Source organism: Quercus robur, chromosome 4, assembly GCF_932294415.1.
Source record: "Quercus robur chromosome 4, dhQueRobu3.1, whole genome shotgun sequence".
Taxonomy (NCBI): domain Eukaryota; kingdom Viridiplantae; phylum Streptophyta; class Magnoliopsida; order Fagales; family Fagaceae; genus Quercus; species Quercus robur.
The window spans coordinates 22,171,296-22,192,325 of record NC_065537.1 but is presented as its reverse complement, the minus strand read 5'-3'; the positions used below and the strand labels follow the sequence as shown (position 1 = coordinate 22,192,325).

The window sequence follows — 21,030 nt, the reverse complement described above, 5'->3', positions numbered from 1 at the left end:
TAATATCTAACAATATATAAACTACCCTATCCAAGTTTAAGAGCTTCTCTTTGCCAAACACTACAACCACAACGAAAAGAAACCCTAACACCACACGATCATATAGTTTGTTCATAAGAAATGAATTTCAAATCCAATAGCGAAGAGGGGAAGGAATTGGATACATCATAAGTAAAAATTAAAGGAATTAACAATATTAAGAGGAATTAACAAATTCAACAAATATTACACAGAGGCATTCCAACTTATTCATGAATGAATACGTTTTCATTAACAACTGTAACATCCAAACACATAATACACTACTAAATTATTACACTACTCATCCTCGGTGTACTCATCCTTGTTGTCGTCTTCATTGTCAGACTCATCGTCAATAAACTCATCTTCATTGTTTACTCCATGAAGATCTCTTTCAGCAATGATGGAGGCATCAATTGTCATTCCCTCTAGATCATCCTGAGCCCAACGAAGGTTGTCACTCACAACCTCATTACTACTTATATTGTAGGGAACATTTTCAGAAAAACTATATATGTCATCCTCCTCACATTGGGGACCAACACCAGCATCAAACACGTCCCTAGCTTTAGTTTTGACAACAGCATACCAATCCTTGTGCCTTTTATCTTCCACATAAAAAACTTGTGTAACTTGAGATGCCAAGACGTATGGTTCATCTATCATTTTATCCCCACCATGTATGAAGTGTGTAAAGTTTACCATAGGAAACCCAAATTCATCAGTCCTATATCCTCTCCTATGTTGGTCATGAACCCATTTACACTTGAATAACACATGTTTGATATTGTCAGAATAATTCAACTCAATTATATCACTTAAAATACCATAGTAAGTATTGCCCCCATCAGTAGCCACACTAACTGCACTATTTTGTGTTTTCCTATTTGCCTCATCATTTACACTCCTAAATTTTAAGCCATCTATTACATAATGCTTGAACCGCTTTACATAAATATATTTGGACAATGCAACAAGGGTATCACTAACTCCATCCCTTTCCTTATCAGCACCAGTGAGGGACATCACCTAACATCAGTTGGCCAAAATAAAATAATTCATATCAGTACAGTTAATCATGGTTGAGACAGTGTTACAAGTTTAATAAGTTGAAAATTTCATACGTACGTGACCCCCAAACCAAGTAGAAAACTTCTCCATGTGGTGCTTATATATAATGGCATCGGAAACGTTACGATTGTGGCCTTTTCGAAGTTCATCCTCTATCAATCTTTTGTGCATCCTGTGCAGGCAATTGTATTAGGGTTAATAGACCTTACGTACATTGGATTGACGTGCAATTATATTTGTATATGTAATACTTACTCACGAAAGTGGTTGATGTTTTCAGAATTGAATAAAATGTAGCGATGGGCTTGGGTCCACTCTTTATTGTTTAATGTCATGATCGAAACCACCCCCGTTGACTCCTCAATCATCCTGGTGGGTCGATTGAATATAGTTTCCATTCCTTCCATATACCGTGAACAGAATGTTAAGCACTCCTCTACTATGTATCCTTCAGCAATAGACCCTTCCGGAGCAGCTCTATTTCGTACGTAAGACTTAAGACGTGAGAGGTACCTATAAAGGAATGATAAGATTAATGATTGGCAATGGTAATTCGAACACGCACATGAAACTGGAAGTTGATTAGTAATATTACACACATCTTACCTCTCAATGGGATACATCCAACGGTAGTGCACTGGACCACCAATCTTAGCTTCAGCAGCTAAGTGCATGACCAAATGTACCATCACTGTAAAGAAGGATGGAGGAAATATCTTTTCCAATTCACACAATGTCACTGCAATCTCTGCCTCACTAGTCACAATATCTGAAACCGTAAGGGTTTTGGAACAAATTTCTCTAAAGAAGCAAGCTAACTTTATCAAAGGCCTACTAACATGAGATGGCAAAGACCCACGTAATGCTATGGGAAAAAGTTGCTGCATCAATATGTGATTATCATGACTCTTCAAACCAGAAATCTTGCGTTCTTTCATATTCACACGGCGTGAGATATTGGAAGCGTACCCATCGGGCACTGTTACATCCTTCAAAACTTGCAAAAAACCATGTATCTCCGATGAAGTCATATGAAAACATGCAGCCGGTATGGTATACTGGTCATCACTTTTTCGTTGTAGGTGGAGTTCACTCCTTATCCCCATGTCCGCCAAGTCAAGGCGTGCCTTGTAATTATCCTTCGTTTTATCCTTCAAGTTCAACAGTGTGCTTAGTATATTGTCCATCACATTCTTCTCTATATGCATCACATCAAGATTGTGTCGCAACTTGTGATCCTCCCAATAAGGCAAGGTAAAAAATATACTCCTTTTCTTCCAACCACTCTGGTCTGCCTCCCTTCTCTTCCTTTTTTTGTAAGCAAGCTGACATTTCCTACCCAGACAACGTCCAAGTAAATGTTCAGTTTCCACAATAATGTCAGATGTGACTGGTGGTTCAGGAGCCAATCGAGTATCAATAGATCCATCAAATGACATACCATCTTTGCGGAAATCGTGGTCAACATCCAACCATCGCCGATGTCCCATGTAACAGAATTTGCGACCATTTCTCAAATATCGAGACTCGGTTTTCACGGCATAAGAAGGACACGCCAACTCACCTTTGGTACTCCAACCCGACAAATCCGCGTATGCAGGAAAATCATTTATGGTCCACATCAATGCTGCACGCAATTGGAATACTTCTTTTGAAGATGCATCGTATGCTTGTACTTCAACATCCCATAACTCCCTTAGTTCTTCTACTAACGGTTCCAAGTACACATCTATAGCAATCCCTGGCGAGGTAGGACCAGGAATAACTAATGATAGAATCAAAGATGACCGTTTCATGCACAGCCAAGGTGGGAGATTGTACGGGACCAACATGACAGGCCACGTACTGTGACTAGTACTCATAATTCCGAAGGGGTTGAATCCATCCGCAGCTAATCCAAGTTTGACATTATGAGGGTCAGATGAGAAGTGTAAATGCTTACTGTCAAACATTTTCCATGCATCTGAGTCAGCAGGATGCCGCATTACCCCATCATCAGTACGACCATTAACATGCCATTTCATAGAACTAGCCAGGTCGGGTGACAGAAATAGTCGCTGCAATCTTGGCTTTAAGGGGAACCACCGTAGGATCTTCGCAGCTTTCTTCTTCCCCTTATTGGATGAAGCATGCTTACTAGCAACTGATGCCTCATTTGTTTTCCACCTTGAAGCTTTACAACAAGGACACGCCTCGAGGTTAACATTTTGCTTCCAAAACAGCATACAATCATTGGGACAAGCATGGATCTTCTCATAACCCAAACCCAAATCTCGAACTATCTTCTTAGCCTCATAATGGTCCTTTGGCAACTTAGCATCTGAAGGAAGCATATCCATCAGGACTTGAAGCAACAGAGTAAATGACTTATTTGTCCAACCACACAGAGTCTTCAACTGGAACAACACGACAATGGCTGAGAAAATGCTAAATTTTGTACAACCTTCATATAAAGGTTTGTCTACATCATCTACCATCTTGTAAAACTTCTTGGCGTCATCATTCGGACCTTCACCCTGACATTGCGCAGTTGGACCTTCTTCCATTGGTTCGGGTGGGATTTCATGCGGGGGGCACAAATCGTGCAACATCCCATGGAAATCACCATATGGATTTTGGGTTTCTTGCACATGAGAGCTCCCACATTCGGTAGCTGGCGTAGCAGCCGCCGATTCACCATGAAATTTCCAAACTTTGTAATTTTTAAGCATCCCCGAAGCCCAACAGTGCTCACGTACCACATTTAGCGATTGTATAAGCAAATTCACACATTTCACACAAGGACATAAGATGTTCCCATTGCGCGTGGATGGAGTAGCAAATTCCACGAATTGGTTTACACCTTCAAAATATTCCCTTGTACCCCTCCGCTTCTCCATCCAACTTTTGTCCATTGCGATACAATATTTACCGAATTTTACCTACTCCAAGATTTGTTACTACAAAGATACTAATTATTATAATTACATTCATTTGTCATTTGTTAAGAACAGACATACCCAAGTATGCGGCTATTTTCTTAGAACATATAACACTTGTCGTAGACTAACTCAATGTGATAAGTTGTAAAAGTAGTTAAGCATAAGTGTTTACAAAATATGAAAACAAATACCAAATTCATGTAATTGTAATAATTATTAAAAACTTAATAATTATTAAGTCTATAATACCATGATGCTCAATTACTTGGGTCATTGGTCAAAAGTGAGTTCAAAACATTTGTCAGATAGGTTTAAGATTTGGCGTGATTCAAGTTTATAGTTGTTTTGTTGAGGTTTTTATTTTATTTTTTTTTATTTTAGAAAAAAAATTACATTAGTTTTTCCATGTGTAGCAATTTAGCATATGGGACCCTCTATGATAGTGGGTTTTGTTTGCATTAATAATGATTGCAAACTTGCAACTGTTAAGACTTAATTTTACATGAATTAAATTTTTACTGTTGGGCGATTCCTTGAGTATGAAAGTTGATACATCATGATCATTTTGTGTTCATTATGTTTTTGTAATCATTATCATATATTTGTTTTAATTCATCATACAATCCTGGATTTGTTTGCAATTAGCCAATATAAGGAGTATCTATGCATTTCATTTTTATTCATCTATTGTGAAATTCTGTTTAGGTTATTCGAATGTTGTGGCCTATAGTTTTCTAATACTTACAATTCAGACTAGAAAAAGGGGGGTCCCATCTGTCGTGAAATTACCATTAGTTTATTAGAATGTTGTGGACTTTAGTTTACTAATGCTTTTTGTCATAGAAAAGCAAATGGGGGCTTAAGGGGTACTAACTTGGGCTTAATCACAAACATTAAGATCTTCTTGATTTCAACTTTAATATGTTCCTTCATACCCTCGCACAAATTATGATACCTCAAATTAATGGTTTGCATTTAGGTATAATATCTGGAATGTAAATGGATATTGAACAATTTAGACAAAACTCACGAATTCTTTATCTTGTTTTTCTTTGTTTGTTGCTCTGCATTTTACTTTGGTGTAGAATTTTGTGAGACTATTTACTATTGTAGCTTGATGCATTTAATGGATTAATACTACAAGATTTGAATATCATAATATTATAATTATTAATTATTTTTTTGTCGAAGTTGCCTATATTTGCTTCTACGAAAAACAAAGACGCCTATAATCTCTCTTGGTCTGCCATAATTTTATTTTGTTATTCTTTTGGACAGTCAGAACATGTTTTGAATAATAAATTGTTGGAGTAAAAAAAAAAAAAAAAAACAACACTTTTTTTCTACTTGAGTGCATGGTTGGTAAATAAAAAAATGTTTTTTTTTTTTTTTTTTTTTTTTTTTTTTTTTTTTTAAATCTTTTTTATAAATGGTCTATTTATAATTTTGTTGAATGAGCAAAAAATTTCAAGATAAGATTTTGAAATTTCTATGAAGGACTCCATCAATTTAGGTTTTTTTTTTTTTTCTTGCAAGTAATTATTATTATTATTATTATTATTATTATTGATTTTGTATTGTCTTAGTATAAAATGTTTAAATTTTAAGTTCCCATGTGTCTTTTGTAACAAGAAAAGAAGGTATATTCTTGATGATGATGAGTTGTTCTATTTAATGATCTTTTGTTGTATATTTGCTTCTCATAGTGCTTATTACAAGTGGCTGTCTTGGATATTGCATGATAGTGCTAATGCTTTTAGATTGATTTCATCCTTTTCAATTTTGGGCTTTTCTAGGTTTTGTATGTAATTATATTCTTAAAATCTTAGTTAATCTACTTGGGTGATGAGGGGGGAAAATCAAACGTCTTGACTTGAATTATTTGGAGTAGCAAGTATGGTCAAACTATATTTCCAGTGGTGTGCTCAAATAGAATTTTAATTTAAAACTATCTCGAAATGGAATTGATAGGTGAATCAATCCCAAATTTTCACAGCGTTATCTGTTATAATGTTATGAAGATTAAATGATTAAAGATAGTCTTATATATGTGTATATATATATATATATATTGATTGTAGAGGTTGTAATTTAGTACTTAAGTTTTTTAATCATATTTATGATAAGTATTTTTGCGATATTGTGAACATCTAATTTCTTATCCATTTCTATTTCTATTTGCTCTCGGTCTCTCAAATTTTTCTCAGTGTACCTACAATGCAGAAGATGTATATATAAAAGAAAGAGGAGAGGCTGAAGCAGCTAAAAGGGGCAAGATCCCTTCAATTAGCTGCCTCTATTAGATGTGATGGATGCTCGTGAAAATAAATAGTACATAACAATTACAAACTTATGTTAAAACAGAAACGGTACACCAATACTCAAGTTACTGCATAATTTAGAGCAAACTCAGGGGAATAATTTCAAACTCATGCTAAAGTAGAAAGTGGATTTTCATATTGTTTTTGTATTCATTTGTGGGCATTAAACAATGTTTATATTATTATGTAATTGCATTATGTTTAATAATAAAATGGCATTCCTGGATTTGCCTTCGTCAAATTTGTACAAAACTTTGTAAGACTTTGTAATGTTGCAGCTTTGAGTGCTACTAGTTAGTTCGTTTATATATGATCCCTAATACCCCAAAAAAAAAAAAAAAATTGAACTATCATAGTCTTTTGTTTTCATGCTTGATAGTCCCATGAAAAAGCTAGAAGTTTTCATTGGAAAGTAATTGCAAATTGGGATGATCTAGTAGATTTGTGCGGTAAAGATAGGGCAACTAGTCTGTGAGGGTGCTGAAACAGGTGTAGAAGTTGTTGATTTGGATAGTGGAACTCGAGTCCAAAAGAATTGTTGGTTGATGATGATAATTTATCGTCAGACTTGGTTAATATTGAAAAGATAAGAGCTCAAGTACCAATTGTTCCTATTAGGGCATTCACATCTTGAATTCCTATTTTATTCTATTTTACCATCTCAAAAAGGTACTTTATTAATTACATCATACTATTTTACAACACCCTCAACATCTCAATTTTTATTTTCCTATTCTACTCATTAAATTAATATATACTATCTAATAAAATAATATAATTCAATCTCTCTCTCTCCCTTCTCCCCCATGCCAACAACAAAAAATATTATTATTTTTTTAGGATACTAGACCAATACAAGGCCAAATGCTGGGGCCTTTTTAGTACTTTAATGGTAAAATTTGCTTACATATGCCATTTGCATGGCCAATTGTGAATGCTCTAGAAAAGAATGGCAAATGCCAAATGCCAAATTTTTGGTATTTGGAAAACAAACACCAAAATCATTGTTCCATGGGTGTTTCAAATCTCAAATATTTTTCCAACACGCAACAGTGTGGTTCTATAAATAAAACCGCATTGTGGCATGTTGGAAAAAATTTTATTATTTTTTTATTCACCTAGGTGGACCCTCTATTTTTCTATATATTGATTTATATTCCCTCACACTCTTTCTCTAAGATGTTCCCTCTGCTTCATGTCTCTACTCTCTACTCTCTTCCCTCTCCAATCTCCTCTCTTTGATCACCTTGCTCTCCCTTGCGTCAAAAAGTGGAAAAGGGTCCTATAGGTTGTTTGGGCGGGGCTGGCTAACAGGGGTCAAGGTTGTGGAAGGGAGGGGCCCAACTATTAATAACATAAAATATACCTACGAAAACAAAAAAAAATTTGGGCCGGGGGAGGGTCCGATCCCCCTACTAGGTCCATCCCTAACATAAAATCATGTACTTTAACAACAAAAGACAACTAAATATCCAGAGAAAATTCAGACCTCCCAAACAAAATAAAAATCATTCCATCAGCATACTATTTAGTGACATGAAGTTGCAAAATATTTCTCTTTGTACGGGAAATAAGCATAAATTATGGTTCAGCTTCAACCTGGTAGCGAATGTCAGTTTTTGATGCCCAGTCTGGATGAAATTTTCACACGGCTTGTTTACTGTTTGCACCTGAAATTAAGAAATAATTCATATTAAAGAACATGAAAAGTTTTATATAAGAAGTTGTAACTGTTGCATATATAATGAGACTTATATAACTGTAACTTGGTTTGCCTATGTTAGAAACTTATATGCATATGCCACTATGAATCATGTCAAAGCATTTTCTCCTTACTCTGCCAAAAAAACACTGCTGCAAAGAATTTTTAAATTTCCTGGGTAAACCAAAAGGTCATATTAACAAACCAAAAATTAATGATTTTTAATGTATGGCTGGCCAGTTAGAGTTCTTATAAATTTCAGCAACATCAACATCTGCTGAGATAGACTATTTGCATGACTCCATGATTTTGTGCTGCATAGAAACCTCTAAATTTATTCAATCATTTATTCAGACGCTTCCTTGCATATTTCAGAATTTCAATGATTAAGTCCTGCCACGATTATTATTATGTATATATTTGTACTCAAAAGAATCAGAAAAGGTCAAAGAATGAATGTCTTTGATTTTAGATACATCACTACCAAAGATCAACTCCATCTACGTAGGTATTACCCAAATTACATGTCCAAAAGCTATCAGAATTCAACGAAGAATTACAAATAAAATAAAATATGGGCAGAAGCATACCTTTAGTATATCATAACAGCACCAGAAATGTGCTGAAAATTTATCTTCGCAGATGTCTACACTGAAGCAGCCAGCCGGAACTGATTATTAACCATAGCACCTATAGTTATGATGCAAATGAGTTTAGAAAATTGAAAATGAGAAAAGACAATAGGAGAAGAAAACCAAAAAATAAAATAAAAATAAAAGTAATATTTGTATTGGTAAGTCACATTTGCAGCCAATGACTTTTGACTTAAGGCTCAATGCCAAGAGAGCACAATAATTACACTTTGAAAGCAGTGACTGTGTGAGCTTCATCTTCATCTATTAAAAACTAGGTGGAAATTAAATTATTGGAAAAATATATCCAAATCAAATTAATTTATGTTGATAAAAACGGATAAATCAGAACTTACTTGTGAATATCTTTTTGTTTTTGTCATACACAAATTTTTTTCTTTCCAATTGTGGTAGTTAGATAATTTATTTCAAATATTCATTTCATTATAGTTAGGTTGGGATATTTTCATAAATGCATGAAATGTTTATAAATAGGAGAAAACATTAATGATACCATTCAAATATGAGTATATATAGCATTTATGCAAGATACCATTCAAATATGAACGTTAAAAAAAATTGTGATCAAGTGAAACACAAAATATGCCTAGAGAAGTTTCATTCAACACAACTGAATCTGAGGACAGTAGTATCAAATTAGCAAGTGCTCAAACTCCATATTTGTACTCACTGATTCTCCAAATTTGACATAACAAGAGGGTAACATCCAGAGCCTATAACTAATGACATGGCCTATCTATATACAATTCTAGTATATTTGAGACATTTACAAGACTCACAGAGTGAAAAACTTACAAACTCTTTTCAAGAGCATGCATTGAATATGTGAATAGAGAGTTTACTAAATCACTCTGACAGAAGCACTCACACCTATTATGGTTAAAACGTAATGTAATTGTAAAAGGGAGGCCAAAAAACAAAATGTAAATAATAGCCTCCAACTCTGGCATTCCTTTTTCTTCAATTCTTATGTAATTAATGTTATTTCTACAAAACTTCAAGCTGTGTGAATGAAGATCATATTAATTTTATCACTGTGAGCATGACACAAATTATGAGTAGCCAAAGGGAAAAAAATCAATTATTCTACAAAGTCCATCAGTAAAATTCTATCAAACAGAACACAAAAATTCTACCCTCAATAGACCTGTTAAAAACAAGTAATTGACAATAGAATACCCAATTCAATGCTCAAGCTCAGGAATTGACGACTTTCGTAGATCTGAGTGGCAAAGAATACTCACAATTCTTTCAAGAAAGGATGTTTCTAGAAGTCTGCGTCAATTCTCCCTGTCAACTGGTTGTGATCCAAGTACCTGAGATTGAATCAAAGAATCCTTTAGAGTATATACCAAGACAATTTCCTGCCCATGGACATCAACAATAATAACATAATCCAACGACGCATGTATCCAAAAATTTTTAAATGAAGAAAGAAAATGCATTCCATTAATTGCCAACTCAAAGATGCATGCCAGGACAGCAATGCAAGTTCTGCGTAGGTAAAACAAGCCATGGAAAGTCTTCAAAATGCATCTCTATTTTCCACATTTACAAAGGAAAAAGATTAAAATCTTAAGTCATACTCTAAGAACTTCAAGAATTGGGCATGAAAGACAAAGCCATGGATTAATGAATCATCTAAACAATGCATGTAATGGTACTGAAGTGAAGGTTGCATATCCTAATGAAGGCAGCAACCAAGACACAAAGTTAGGAAGATTAGTGTGGATCATTTTGAACAAACTGAAGTGTGGCAGACATTCCCATTAAATTTAATTATTATCATTCTTGTCTGATAATACACTGCCTTGGTTGCCAATAGCAAGCAAGCAAAAACAACAACAAACTTAATATTACAAAACGTAAAACAGCATTTATATATATATCATAAGAACATTATGTCAAAAGGTTAATTAGATCACTGCCTTACTCCACATATATTGACATGGTTGGAGATAACTAACGCTATTAGATCACTTATTTGTAGAAGGTTGATGACATGGCCATTAGATTTATTACAAATCAATGACTTATAAAAGTTGTAACTCTTTCAAAGTTATACCAGATATAACTTGAACTCACTCATATATATATATATATATAAGTTAATTAAAATGAAAATAAGATTAATATGTCTATGAAGTCAATTATGCATAAAAATTACATGACCTTCTCAAATCAAACAAAGTCTGTTGATGAACAGTATCTCTATAAGTGTATTGAGGTATTATTCATAAATTATTTTGGTCCATAGTTTGTTGAGTATAAAGTATTTCTGTCTTTGGGTAAGTTTAGCTATATTTAGTAAAAGCGGGGTTTATTGAGCCTAATGGGAATGCTCTTATGCCAAAAGAACTTATATAGAAATATGTAAAATAAGTTTGTGTTTTCCCTTATACATATTATCACGATATATTTCAAGACTGTTTTTGTATTTTTTTTATTTTATTTTTTTTGCCAATTTCAGATTGGTAAGAAAAAGAAAAATGAAATAAGAGAAATACAACAAATTTAGCTAGTTACAAAGGTTAGCAAATTGACTAATATCCCACTTCAATCAATTTAAGATCACCTATCGAAACTAATATATGTAAGGAGAGGATTACTTGTTAAAATAAACTATTTGAGGAAGTGGCCAAGATGAGATGATGATATCTCTAACATGAAAATGACGGCAACAGAAATGAAATAAAGATATGTTATATGCAATTTGCACTTTATTCTTTTGGCAAAACCAAACTGCCCAATGAGAAAGACATATGGGACTTTTCAAACCCATAATTAATATCGTATATGGAAGCAACATGCTTTTATTGACTTATACATATATATGAATAGTTCACATGCATATCGTATTTGAAACAACATAATAATTTCTTACTACTGTGAGTTTAAACTTGAAACCACCAATTATTTCCTTTCTCACACTTGAGAATTTAGGGTATGATATCAACTTATCACTGAACCAATGAATCTCAGGCAGAGTAAACATTAACCTGAGTACGTAATTAAAACTGTGTTTTCTAAAGCAACTTCAAGAAGTAATGACTAATGATAGCTATAATGACCCCTAAACCGTTACGATTGTCCTCTTCATTTTAATATTAAAGTAGTAAAGTAACGTTTAGACTTAGAAGGATTGCTATGGAATTTCAAGGATTACATATTATGATTGGGCTTGGAACTTAGAAACCACTTCTTGTTCCAAAATCCAAATAAAGGGGGTCAACTGTTCGTAGCTTTGATGAGTTATAAAATAAGAATGCCGCATTGCCCCCCCCTTAAAAAAAAGTCGTAAAAGGAAATTCATACCTACTAATTGCTTGGTGTGAGTTAAGCTATTGGTCAAATCAGTAGGGTCAAGCTTGATAAGATTGTGAATTTATATTTAAATATTTATGCCGTGGAGCATTTCACTTAATTAGTATTTTTTATATGGCTAGACCACGTTGGTTGACACAATAGTCACAAACACATTTAGCCCAAAAAGTGAAAAAGGTCTCAACACACACCCGGACTTTTCAACACCAGCCCATGGGTTGAAGAGTCACTCGTAGGCTCATAGCGAGTGCCTTCGGCTTCTTGCCTTCGTTTCCAAACAAAAACAAATTAAAAAGAGAAAACATAAAAATATCTTTGTGTATGGAGATAAAGATAATACACCTGCCAAGACTGTCTTTGTTACAATATACAAGACTTCCCCAATGCAATCATTAGGAGAAAAAAAAAGTTTTTTTTTTTAACATTTATATACGCATTGATTTGTTGATTCTAGATTAAATTTCTTTAATCTCTAATCCAGTTAATGAATTACCTTATTCACTCATTTTGATTTATTGATAGGATAATTATCTATACATGTTAAATACTATGCCGAAATAGTTTTCTAGTTTCACTTTAGGTTCCATCACTTTTATGAATTGTAGAGCAAAACTTTCACTACACAATTCAATGCCCCGGATTCAATAGGACTCATAAATCATAACCTTATTAAGCATCAACATATACTGCAAATCGAGACCTAACCCCTTCTTCCCAAACTTTAGTACTATAGTTTATACAACCACCATAAGTTAGTCAATTTTTATTTTTAATACAATAATATTAGGAGTACTATAAATTTTATCATATAAATTTTATAAACCTATGTATGAAGATTTAAAAATAAAATAAAAAATTAATTAAATTCAAATTTAACTCTCCAAGATGAAGCACATGGGAGACGATGGAGATGTGGAAATTCTGGAAAAAGTGGATACAATACTCAAACAGTTGCGAGAAAAAGAAGGAGAATTTGAAGATTTAGAAGCTTTGAACCAAACATTAATAGTGAAGGAGCGCAAGAGCAATGATGAGCTGCAAGAAGCTCGAAAAGAATTAGTTAATGACCTGAAAGACTTAGCTAGCAGTGCTCATATTGGCGTTAAGAGAATGGGAGAACTTGACAGTAAACCATTCCATGAAGCAATGCAAAGAAAGTATAATGAGGAAGAAGCAGAAGACAGAGCTTCAGAGCTATGCTCATTGTGGGAGGAATATCTGAAGGACCCTGACTGGCATCCTTTGAAAGATATTACAGTTGATGGGAACCATCAGCAAGTTATAGATGAAGAAGATGAGAAATTGAATGATCTGAGGAAAGAATTGGGTGATGAAGTTTACAAGGCTGTGACAACAGCTTTAATGGAGATAAATGAATACAATCCTAGTGGGCGGTCTATAATATCAGAATTGTGGAACTATCCAGAGGGAAGAAGAGCTACACTTGAAGAGGGGGTCATGTTTATATTGAAGCAATGGAAAGTAGCTAAACGCAAAAGGGGAATGAGTTGAAGGAAATAATATATCTAAGTCCTCTAACGGAACAATGTAGTGGAATTTGGAAGACATGTCACTGAGAGATGGAATAAGCTGCCCGCTTACATGATGGTGGTGGGTGTTCAAGGCATGTGTTCTCTGTAATTTATTGTGTTTCATATCGGAGGGACGTTCTCTACAAGTCTCCATTGAAAAACTTGTTGAAAGCAACTGCATATTTAGCATTCTTCTTGTTCAATGGATGGGAAACTTGATGGAAAATCTATTTGAAAATGCAGTGTAGCCTTCAATCTAAAACTTGTGTTCTAAAATAAATTTATTTTCTTCCCAAAAAAATAAAAATAAAAATAAAATCTATCAAAAAAAAAATTAAAAATTTATTTATTATACTGTAAATATAGTACCATTTGCATTCATTGTGATTTTATATAAACATTTAATTGTAAAATTGGTAGTAGTTTCAATATTTTTGTTTACATTTTGGAAAAGTTCGTTTACACTCGTCTTATATACAACTTCCCAAATAACAGTGACTTTACTCACAGTTTCACCTTCTCAAGAACCTTGACCATGACTCCATCATGCGACTCTACACCTCTTGGGTTGATATCAATCGTAGAACGTTCAACTTCATCTCCGAAATGTTCACTTCCGGAACACTCAGAGAGTAAGTAATCACATGACCTTATTCTATTTTCCTCTATTTTTGTTTTAGAAGGCGTTAGTTTAGAGGGTTTGTATTACCAAAAGCGGCATTTTCAAGTGTAACTTTTCAAAGGCAACTCTTCATTACATACATAAATGGTGTTTCATATTCATTTATTAAGGAAAATGAAAGTTATATGTCTTTTAGAGCATAAACAATGTTTAATACCATAGGAGAAAAAAATCACAAGATTCTTTCAAGATTGCTAGTTGTAGAATTGGGGATTAGTTGTATCCTGAAGGTGATTTTCCTGGAACCCTATAGCAAGCTCATTCAAGTGGGGGCAAATATCATCTTAAAGCTAACAAATTTATTTGTCCCTCTAACAACTTTAACTTGGTTCAGTGTTTTCGAAAACTGAATGCACCTACATCCAACTAAAAATATCTACTATTATTCACTCCTCACATTATATTCAACAAACCCATATCGTCATACACATCTGATCACAATATTAGTTAGTTTGATTGAAGGCATTGAGTAACAAGAACGCATAGTACCATTTTTCTATAACTTTCTATAGGCTAGTTGGTCATGATATAGCAGCAGCCAAAGTTCAAATACATTTATTATAAGGAATAATAGTAAAATTAATAAATAAGACAATATTAATCACAGATCGCTAAAAAATCACTAAATGCACCGTTTTGCCTTTCATTTCAAAAGCACGTTTCACACACAAAAGAGCCTACAAATAGAATTCTCACACACAATTGATTGTGAATACTATAATGAGCTTGAGAATATCTAACAAGCAAACAAAAGAAACAAAGATGAGTAGAAAGAAGAAAAAAAAGAAAAAAGAAAATAAAACTATGAAAGATAATATATATATATATATATATATATATGTGTGTGTGTGTGTGTGTGTGTGTGTATGAGATGACAGAAAAGATTATCAATATCATCAATAAACCACAACTCTATTTTTATTTTTAGTTTTTTATAGGAAGATTGTGAATTCTTTATTCATGACAAGTAAGATGGATTAAATCATGAGCCAAAGCTTGCTCAATACCTCGACTCTAAATTTGGGAGGAACTTTTACTCCAAAAATAAAGAAAATAAAAATTGAGAGAAAATCTCAGCAAAAAATCCTAGACATCATTTGAATTCGGCAGGCTGAGTTGGGTTCGGCCTTGTCAGCGTTGGGGTCGTCGGCGCTGGGCTGGTCTCTCTGCGGCGGCGTCGGTGGAGAGTAAACTCAAATGGAAGGATAAAAACACTTATTCAAATGGGTTTCTCTGAAGAAAGAAAAAAAATTAAAAAAAAAGTGGGTGAAATTTAGGGTTTTATCTTGAGATCGGTTGAGATCGGATGGAGGGTGAGGGTTGAGATCGGATGAAGGGTTGAGATCGGATGGAGGGTGAGGGTTGAGATCAGATGAAGGCTTGAGATCGGATGGAGGGTGAGGGTTGAGATCAGAGATGGAGGCTTGAGATCGGACGGAGGTGATGAGGGTCAGATCGGGTGGAGCGTAGATGAAAGATGGAGGCTTCAGATCGGATGGAGGGGTAGATGATGGGTTGGAGAGTTTATCATTAATATTTATACTTCCCCTAAAGCCGCATTTTTAACATGCGGCTATAGGGGAAATCTGAAGCCCCGTTTCAAAAACGTGGCCCCATTTAGAACTAGAGCCGCGTTTTTAACACGCGGCTTCAGAACCAGTCCTTAGGCCGCGTTTTTATCTTAAGCAAACGCGGCCTCAGAACCAAACTAGAGCCACGTTTTTAACACGCGGCTTCAGAACCAGTCCTTAGGCCACGTTTTTATTTTAAAAAAATGCGGCCTCAGAACCTGTCTATGGCCCCGCGTACGAAACGCGACCTTAAGGTTCTGTGAAGCCGCGTTTTTTAAAACGGGGCTTTAGGCTCAACCTTAAAATGCGGCCACAGTAAAAGAAGACAAAAAAAAAAAAAAAAAAAAGAGTTTGAGAAAAAAATAAAATGCGGAAGTCCTTAGGCCGCATTTTTTTCTCAAAAAAACGCGGCCTCAAAACCTGTCTAAGGCCCCGCGTAAAAAACACGACCTTAAGGTTCGCCTTGGGCCGCATTTTTTAAAACGGGGCTTTAGCCTCACCTTGGGCCGCGTTTTTTATGGCCGCGGCTTAAAAAACGCGGCCCAAGGCCCCCGCGTTTTGTAGTGACTTTTCACTTCTTTCCTTAATTTTCTGCACTGATGCTTTGAACCCCTGAATTTCACTGGCTATATTGTGACGGGGTTTTAATGATTTTGGTAAGCGAATGATTTTATGGAGGAAACCAGTGAAGCCACGCTGATGAGATTGTTGTGCCATGTGAAGCAAGTATCGGTCAATTGCAACTTCTATGTGAAAAGCTGCTTCTCTTACTTGTTTGACCCAGGTTTTGATACCCTCGCTCATTTCTTCTTCAGCTGCTGCCCTTGCATCTGCATCCTTGAGGAAAGACTGAATGCTCTCCAATTCATCTTTGATGTCAGCTACTTCTCCATGGATGCCTTGTAATAATGTTGCTTCTTGGGTCAGTAATGGGATCAATTTGTCTATGAGAAATAATACCGCGGTTTCTGCCATATCGTGTCTCTTCTTAACAATTTAACCGTTTGGTTTTTCTCTTCGAAGAATCTTTGACTGTGATCGGACTTATAGTTTAGATCTTGTACTTCGAAGTTCAACAACACCAACTGTCAGCACCTTGAGATCTTTTCTAGCTGCAAACGCTGGGCTTGGAATTGGGGGATTGTTTCTGGTCTGCTGAAAAGTTCTGGGTGGTATTTTTTTGTGTAGAGTACGGAAGAAAACTTTCATGTTTTTGAATGGGTTGAATATACGAGCAGGTTTGGAAGCTGTTCAGTTGATCAGATCAAGTTCCAAAATGGAATATTGACCGAGCTGTATGTTTGGTAATTTGCCACTAGTTCATGAATTGTTTAATGCATAGGGCAACTACTCCATTTGTGTTTTTCCTCAAGTGTCTGTATTGTATGGTAATGTGTCTTCAGCAATACACATGTGCCTTGTAGGATTCTTGCTATAGGTTACATTCACAGGGCCAAAGTCATCTTGCCGTGTAGGAATTGTCTAGGACGGGTATTATTATTTTCTTTTAATAAAATTCCAAATCAAACAAAGAGCTACGTGTCTCGGACTTGGTCTTGTAAGCATTACTTGAACAGAGAATACCTTCTCGCAAGTTTTAAATTGCAAGTTGCATTAGCATCTATGCTTAGACTGTCTGATATAAGAAAAGAAGATATTGATTTAAAAAATTTCTTACGAACGTTAAAAAATTCTCACGTGGTTGCAAATCACAGAATCATATGCCACTCAATACTTTTTTTTTTTTTTTGGTGAGAATGTGGATTACTTTAAAAAAAAGTAAGTACCGACATTCTCATACACGGATAAAGTTACATTTTGTATAAATTGATAACTTTACCCACTCTTCCTACCCATTAGCCAATAAAAATATTTTTTTTTATAAAAAAACTATAATTATAAATGACAAAATTTAGCTACAAAATTTGTTGTAGTTAGCCTAAACTATAACCTTACTTAATAAAATAAATATTACTATATATTTTAAAAATCTAACTTTTGAATTATATGTTTTTTATGCTCTTAATATACAAGTCAAATTTTGTGTCAATTGGATATTATTTACTATATGATCTATAACCTTATATTTTATGCATAATTTTAAACTACAAAAACTTGCAATTTAAACAATTTTTAACTAGATGATGTCCTATGCGTTACGCGGACTATTTTACAATTTCATTTGAAATCATTTTTATGTATAATAAGACCTACATATAATACTTATTCTGTTGTATAATATTTATGTTTGCCTACAATATTGTTGAATACTTTGAAACTTAATTTTCTTAATTCACATTTTATTAAAAAAAAAAAAATTTGTATAACACTATAAAACTATAACACTATATTTACCGTTAAAAGTAGATTTTATTTGTTAAACTGTTTAAATGATTTTGAAATCTATAAATAAGAATTTAAAGCATAAAATTATTTTATATTCTAAAATTTCATAAATTTAAGCAACCCCTAAACATTTCCTCAACCACTTTATTCTCACAACCAAATATGGAGACCTCAATCGCAAACACCCAATTCACTATCTCAATAAAATTAAGAAAATCATTTGTAAGTACCAACATAAAGAGAACATAATTAAACATAGAGAAATTGGCTAAAAACACATTCATTTACCAAAATTTAATTCTTTTTAGTTAGGCTTCTGTATCTTTTAAAAAGAAAAGGAGGAAAATACTTTAAATTTATCATCAACTTTTGTTTTAATCACTATGGCTCATACCGCACAAAATAGTAGTAAAAAACCTACAAAGAAACCTACAGATTATGAGTTCTAACACAAAATAATAATAATAAATTAACAAACTTCATACATTTATGACTTTTCCAAACCAAAATCTCAAACACCCAAAGACTCAAAGTGCATCACAACCTTTACAAAATCTACAACGTTCGACTTCAATATCAAAACTGTAAGCTACCATCACTAAATAAAAAATGCAAGCCCCTTTCTTGGTCATATCCTACTCATACAAGTTAGAATCAAATGGTACCAAAATATTGGAATTATATAGGTGTAATTGAAAGGTTGAAGGTAAATGATATTGTTTTTTGTCTAAGTGTATTTGAGATGGGATGACATGAAGGGTTGTGAACATGTGTATATAAAGGAGTAGAAGTGAAAAGGATGAATGAGAATGCGAAGAGTTTTTTGTAGGTGAGAGAGAGGAAAATTCTTAAAAATTTGAACCAAATGAAACAAATAATAATCTTAAAACATTGAATAAAAAATGTAACAAAAAGTAGTCTTGAAACATTGAACCAAAGGAAATAAAAGGTCTCTATTTTTAAATTTGCTCTTATCTCTAAGAGTATTTCAATTATTTTCATAGAGTGTACCACATGGCAAAACCTCAAGCTTTTCCGCATAAGGTCTCTACTTATATATATATATATATATATATATATATATAAATTGATTGATGATTGATTGATTTTCTAGAAATTTTACAAGCATTGAGGATATAAGAAAAAGATGTAATCCAATGGTGGATTTTTCATAATTCACCTCCAATAAAAAGATATTAAGTAAGGTTGTAGCCCAATATTACAACTAATTTTGTAGCTAAATTTTATCCAATCATAAATTAACAATTTGAATAATTATTTTTGTATTTTACACGTCATTTAAAAAATGTTATATTATAGTTTCATTGAATTTTCTATGATTTATAGTTTGTATTTTGTTTCTCATAATTTAATTGGAGGATAATTTTAAAAAGCACCCTTGGCATTGTATTTTCATATCAAATGGTATTTTAGAAAAATAAATAATTCTGATAAGATTCTTAGAAATAAATCAAATATGGGCATTTCATATTCTCAAAATTCCTTTATTAGATTTCAAATCAAACCAAACATATAAATAGTTATGTAGGGACTAGAGCCCAGAGTAGCGTATTGGGCCTTGGGCCTTATCCGAGGACATAGACAAGTCCGAGGAGGAACGAATAGCTACTAAGGGGTTCCCAGTTGAAATCTCACAAGTGGAGTATGAATAGAAGAATATCCGAGGATAAATACCTCCTTGGACATGACAAGTGTAGTCCAAGTATATACTAAATGTGCCCTGTGAACGTTCGAAAAGGAAGGAAACTCAAAATATCTAAGAAAAAACTATTACCACTGCATTAAATGCATTGCAGTTACTTTTCTGGCCGCATTTATGTGGAGAAGACCTCTGAACAGTATTGTATTAGCTACCACAACTTACAGAAAGCTGAAAAGGGTGTCTGATGGGATGGGTACTCAAGTGTGGATTCAGATGATCAACAAGTGTAAGGTCCAGATGATCAACAAGTGTAAGGTCAAGATGATCAGAAAGAAGTTATAAAATGTGGAAGAACCCCTATGAGAGGGGGATTGGAAAAACAAAGAGAAAATACTGTAGTAATCTAAATTATCTCTGTATCCAACTGTGATCAATATACAATAATTGTGGCCTCCTCGGACTGAAAGTTCACAGACTTCAATATCTTTTATTTGTTCTTGATTGTCTTTTAATCCAATACTAGCCATTGACCAATTCATTAGGACCCAGTTCTTTGACCCATTCTCTACAAATTCATTGTATTGGGCTCATTGGACCAAGACTTCATACATTTTGGGCTTGGACTCCAAATTTTTAGCCCTACAAGTTACATTCTCAGACATTTGCATTGCCAAATTTTTAGCCCTTTTCCGTTCCGTGCAAATGGTGCGATGATATGCTTAACATGCTTGTTTGTGCCACCCATTGGCTTTCTATCATCTTGACACACTTGCTTACATGTTCATGCATGAGTCTTGCTTGCTAATGTATTGTTCATACTTCAACATAATGAAGCTACGGACATTCGATTCAAACCTACATTTGTCCCTCGTCGACACCACTTTTTGTTTTTTCTTTTTACTTGTTTGTCTTCTTTCTTGTTTGTTTGCTTGCTTGTTTGCCTTCTTGCTTTCTTGTTTGTTTGTTTATCTTGTAGCTCGTCATGTCTCCTGCCATATCGATGAGAATCAACAAGCATTCAAGGATCCATTGCATGTTCCAGCTGGGCCCATTACTAAAGCAAGATCCAAGAAGATCAAAGAAGCACTTAATAGGCTGATTCAAGAGATTTGGGCTAATTCAAACGCAGGACATTCCAAGCTGGGCCCAAAGAAAGATGAAGACGTAATAAATTTAATTCAAGCTACTGAGGGCTGATTTGGCTTAATTGGGCTTGATGTATG

At 34.0% G+C, this 21,030-nt stretch overlaps 1 protein-coding gene and 1 long non-coding RNA gene across 2 annotated transcripts; both read right to left on the bottom strand.

Moving 5' to 3' along the window:
* Nucleotides 1–318: 318 nt before the first annotated feature.
* On the bottom strand, nt 319–3,986 carry LOC126721563 (uncharacterized). Its single transcript, XM_050424612.1, has 4 exons — nt 1,699–3,986; nt 1,348–1,605; nt 1,150–1,264; nt 319–1,050 (listed from the first exon to the last, which is right to left on the bottom strand). The coding sequence occupies exons 1-4, from the start codon at nt 3,984–3,986 to the stop codon at nt 319–321; spliced, it is 3,393 nt and encodes a 1,130-aa protein (XP_050280569.1).
* A 3,846-nt stretch (nt 3,987–7,832) lies between these two features.
* On the bottom strand, nt 7,833–8,728 carry LOC126724390 (uncharacterized). The gene is made up of 2 exons (XR_007654961.1): nt 8,627–8,728; nt 7,833–8,004 (listed from the first exon to the last, which is right to left on the bottom strand). It is a non-coding gene; the product is annotated as an uncharacterized LOC126724390 (long non-coding RNA).
* Nucleotides 8,729–21,030: the final 12,302 nt, after the last annotated feature.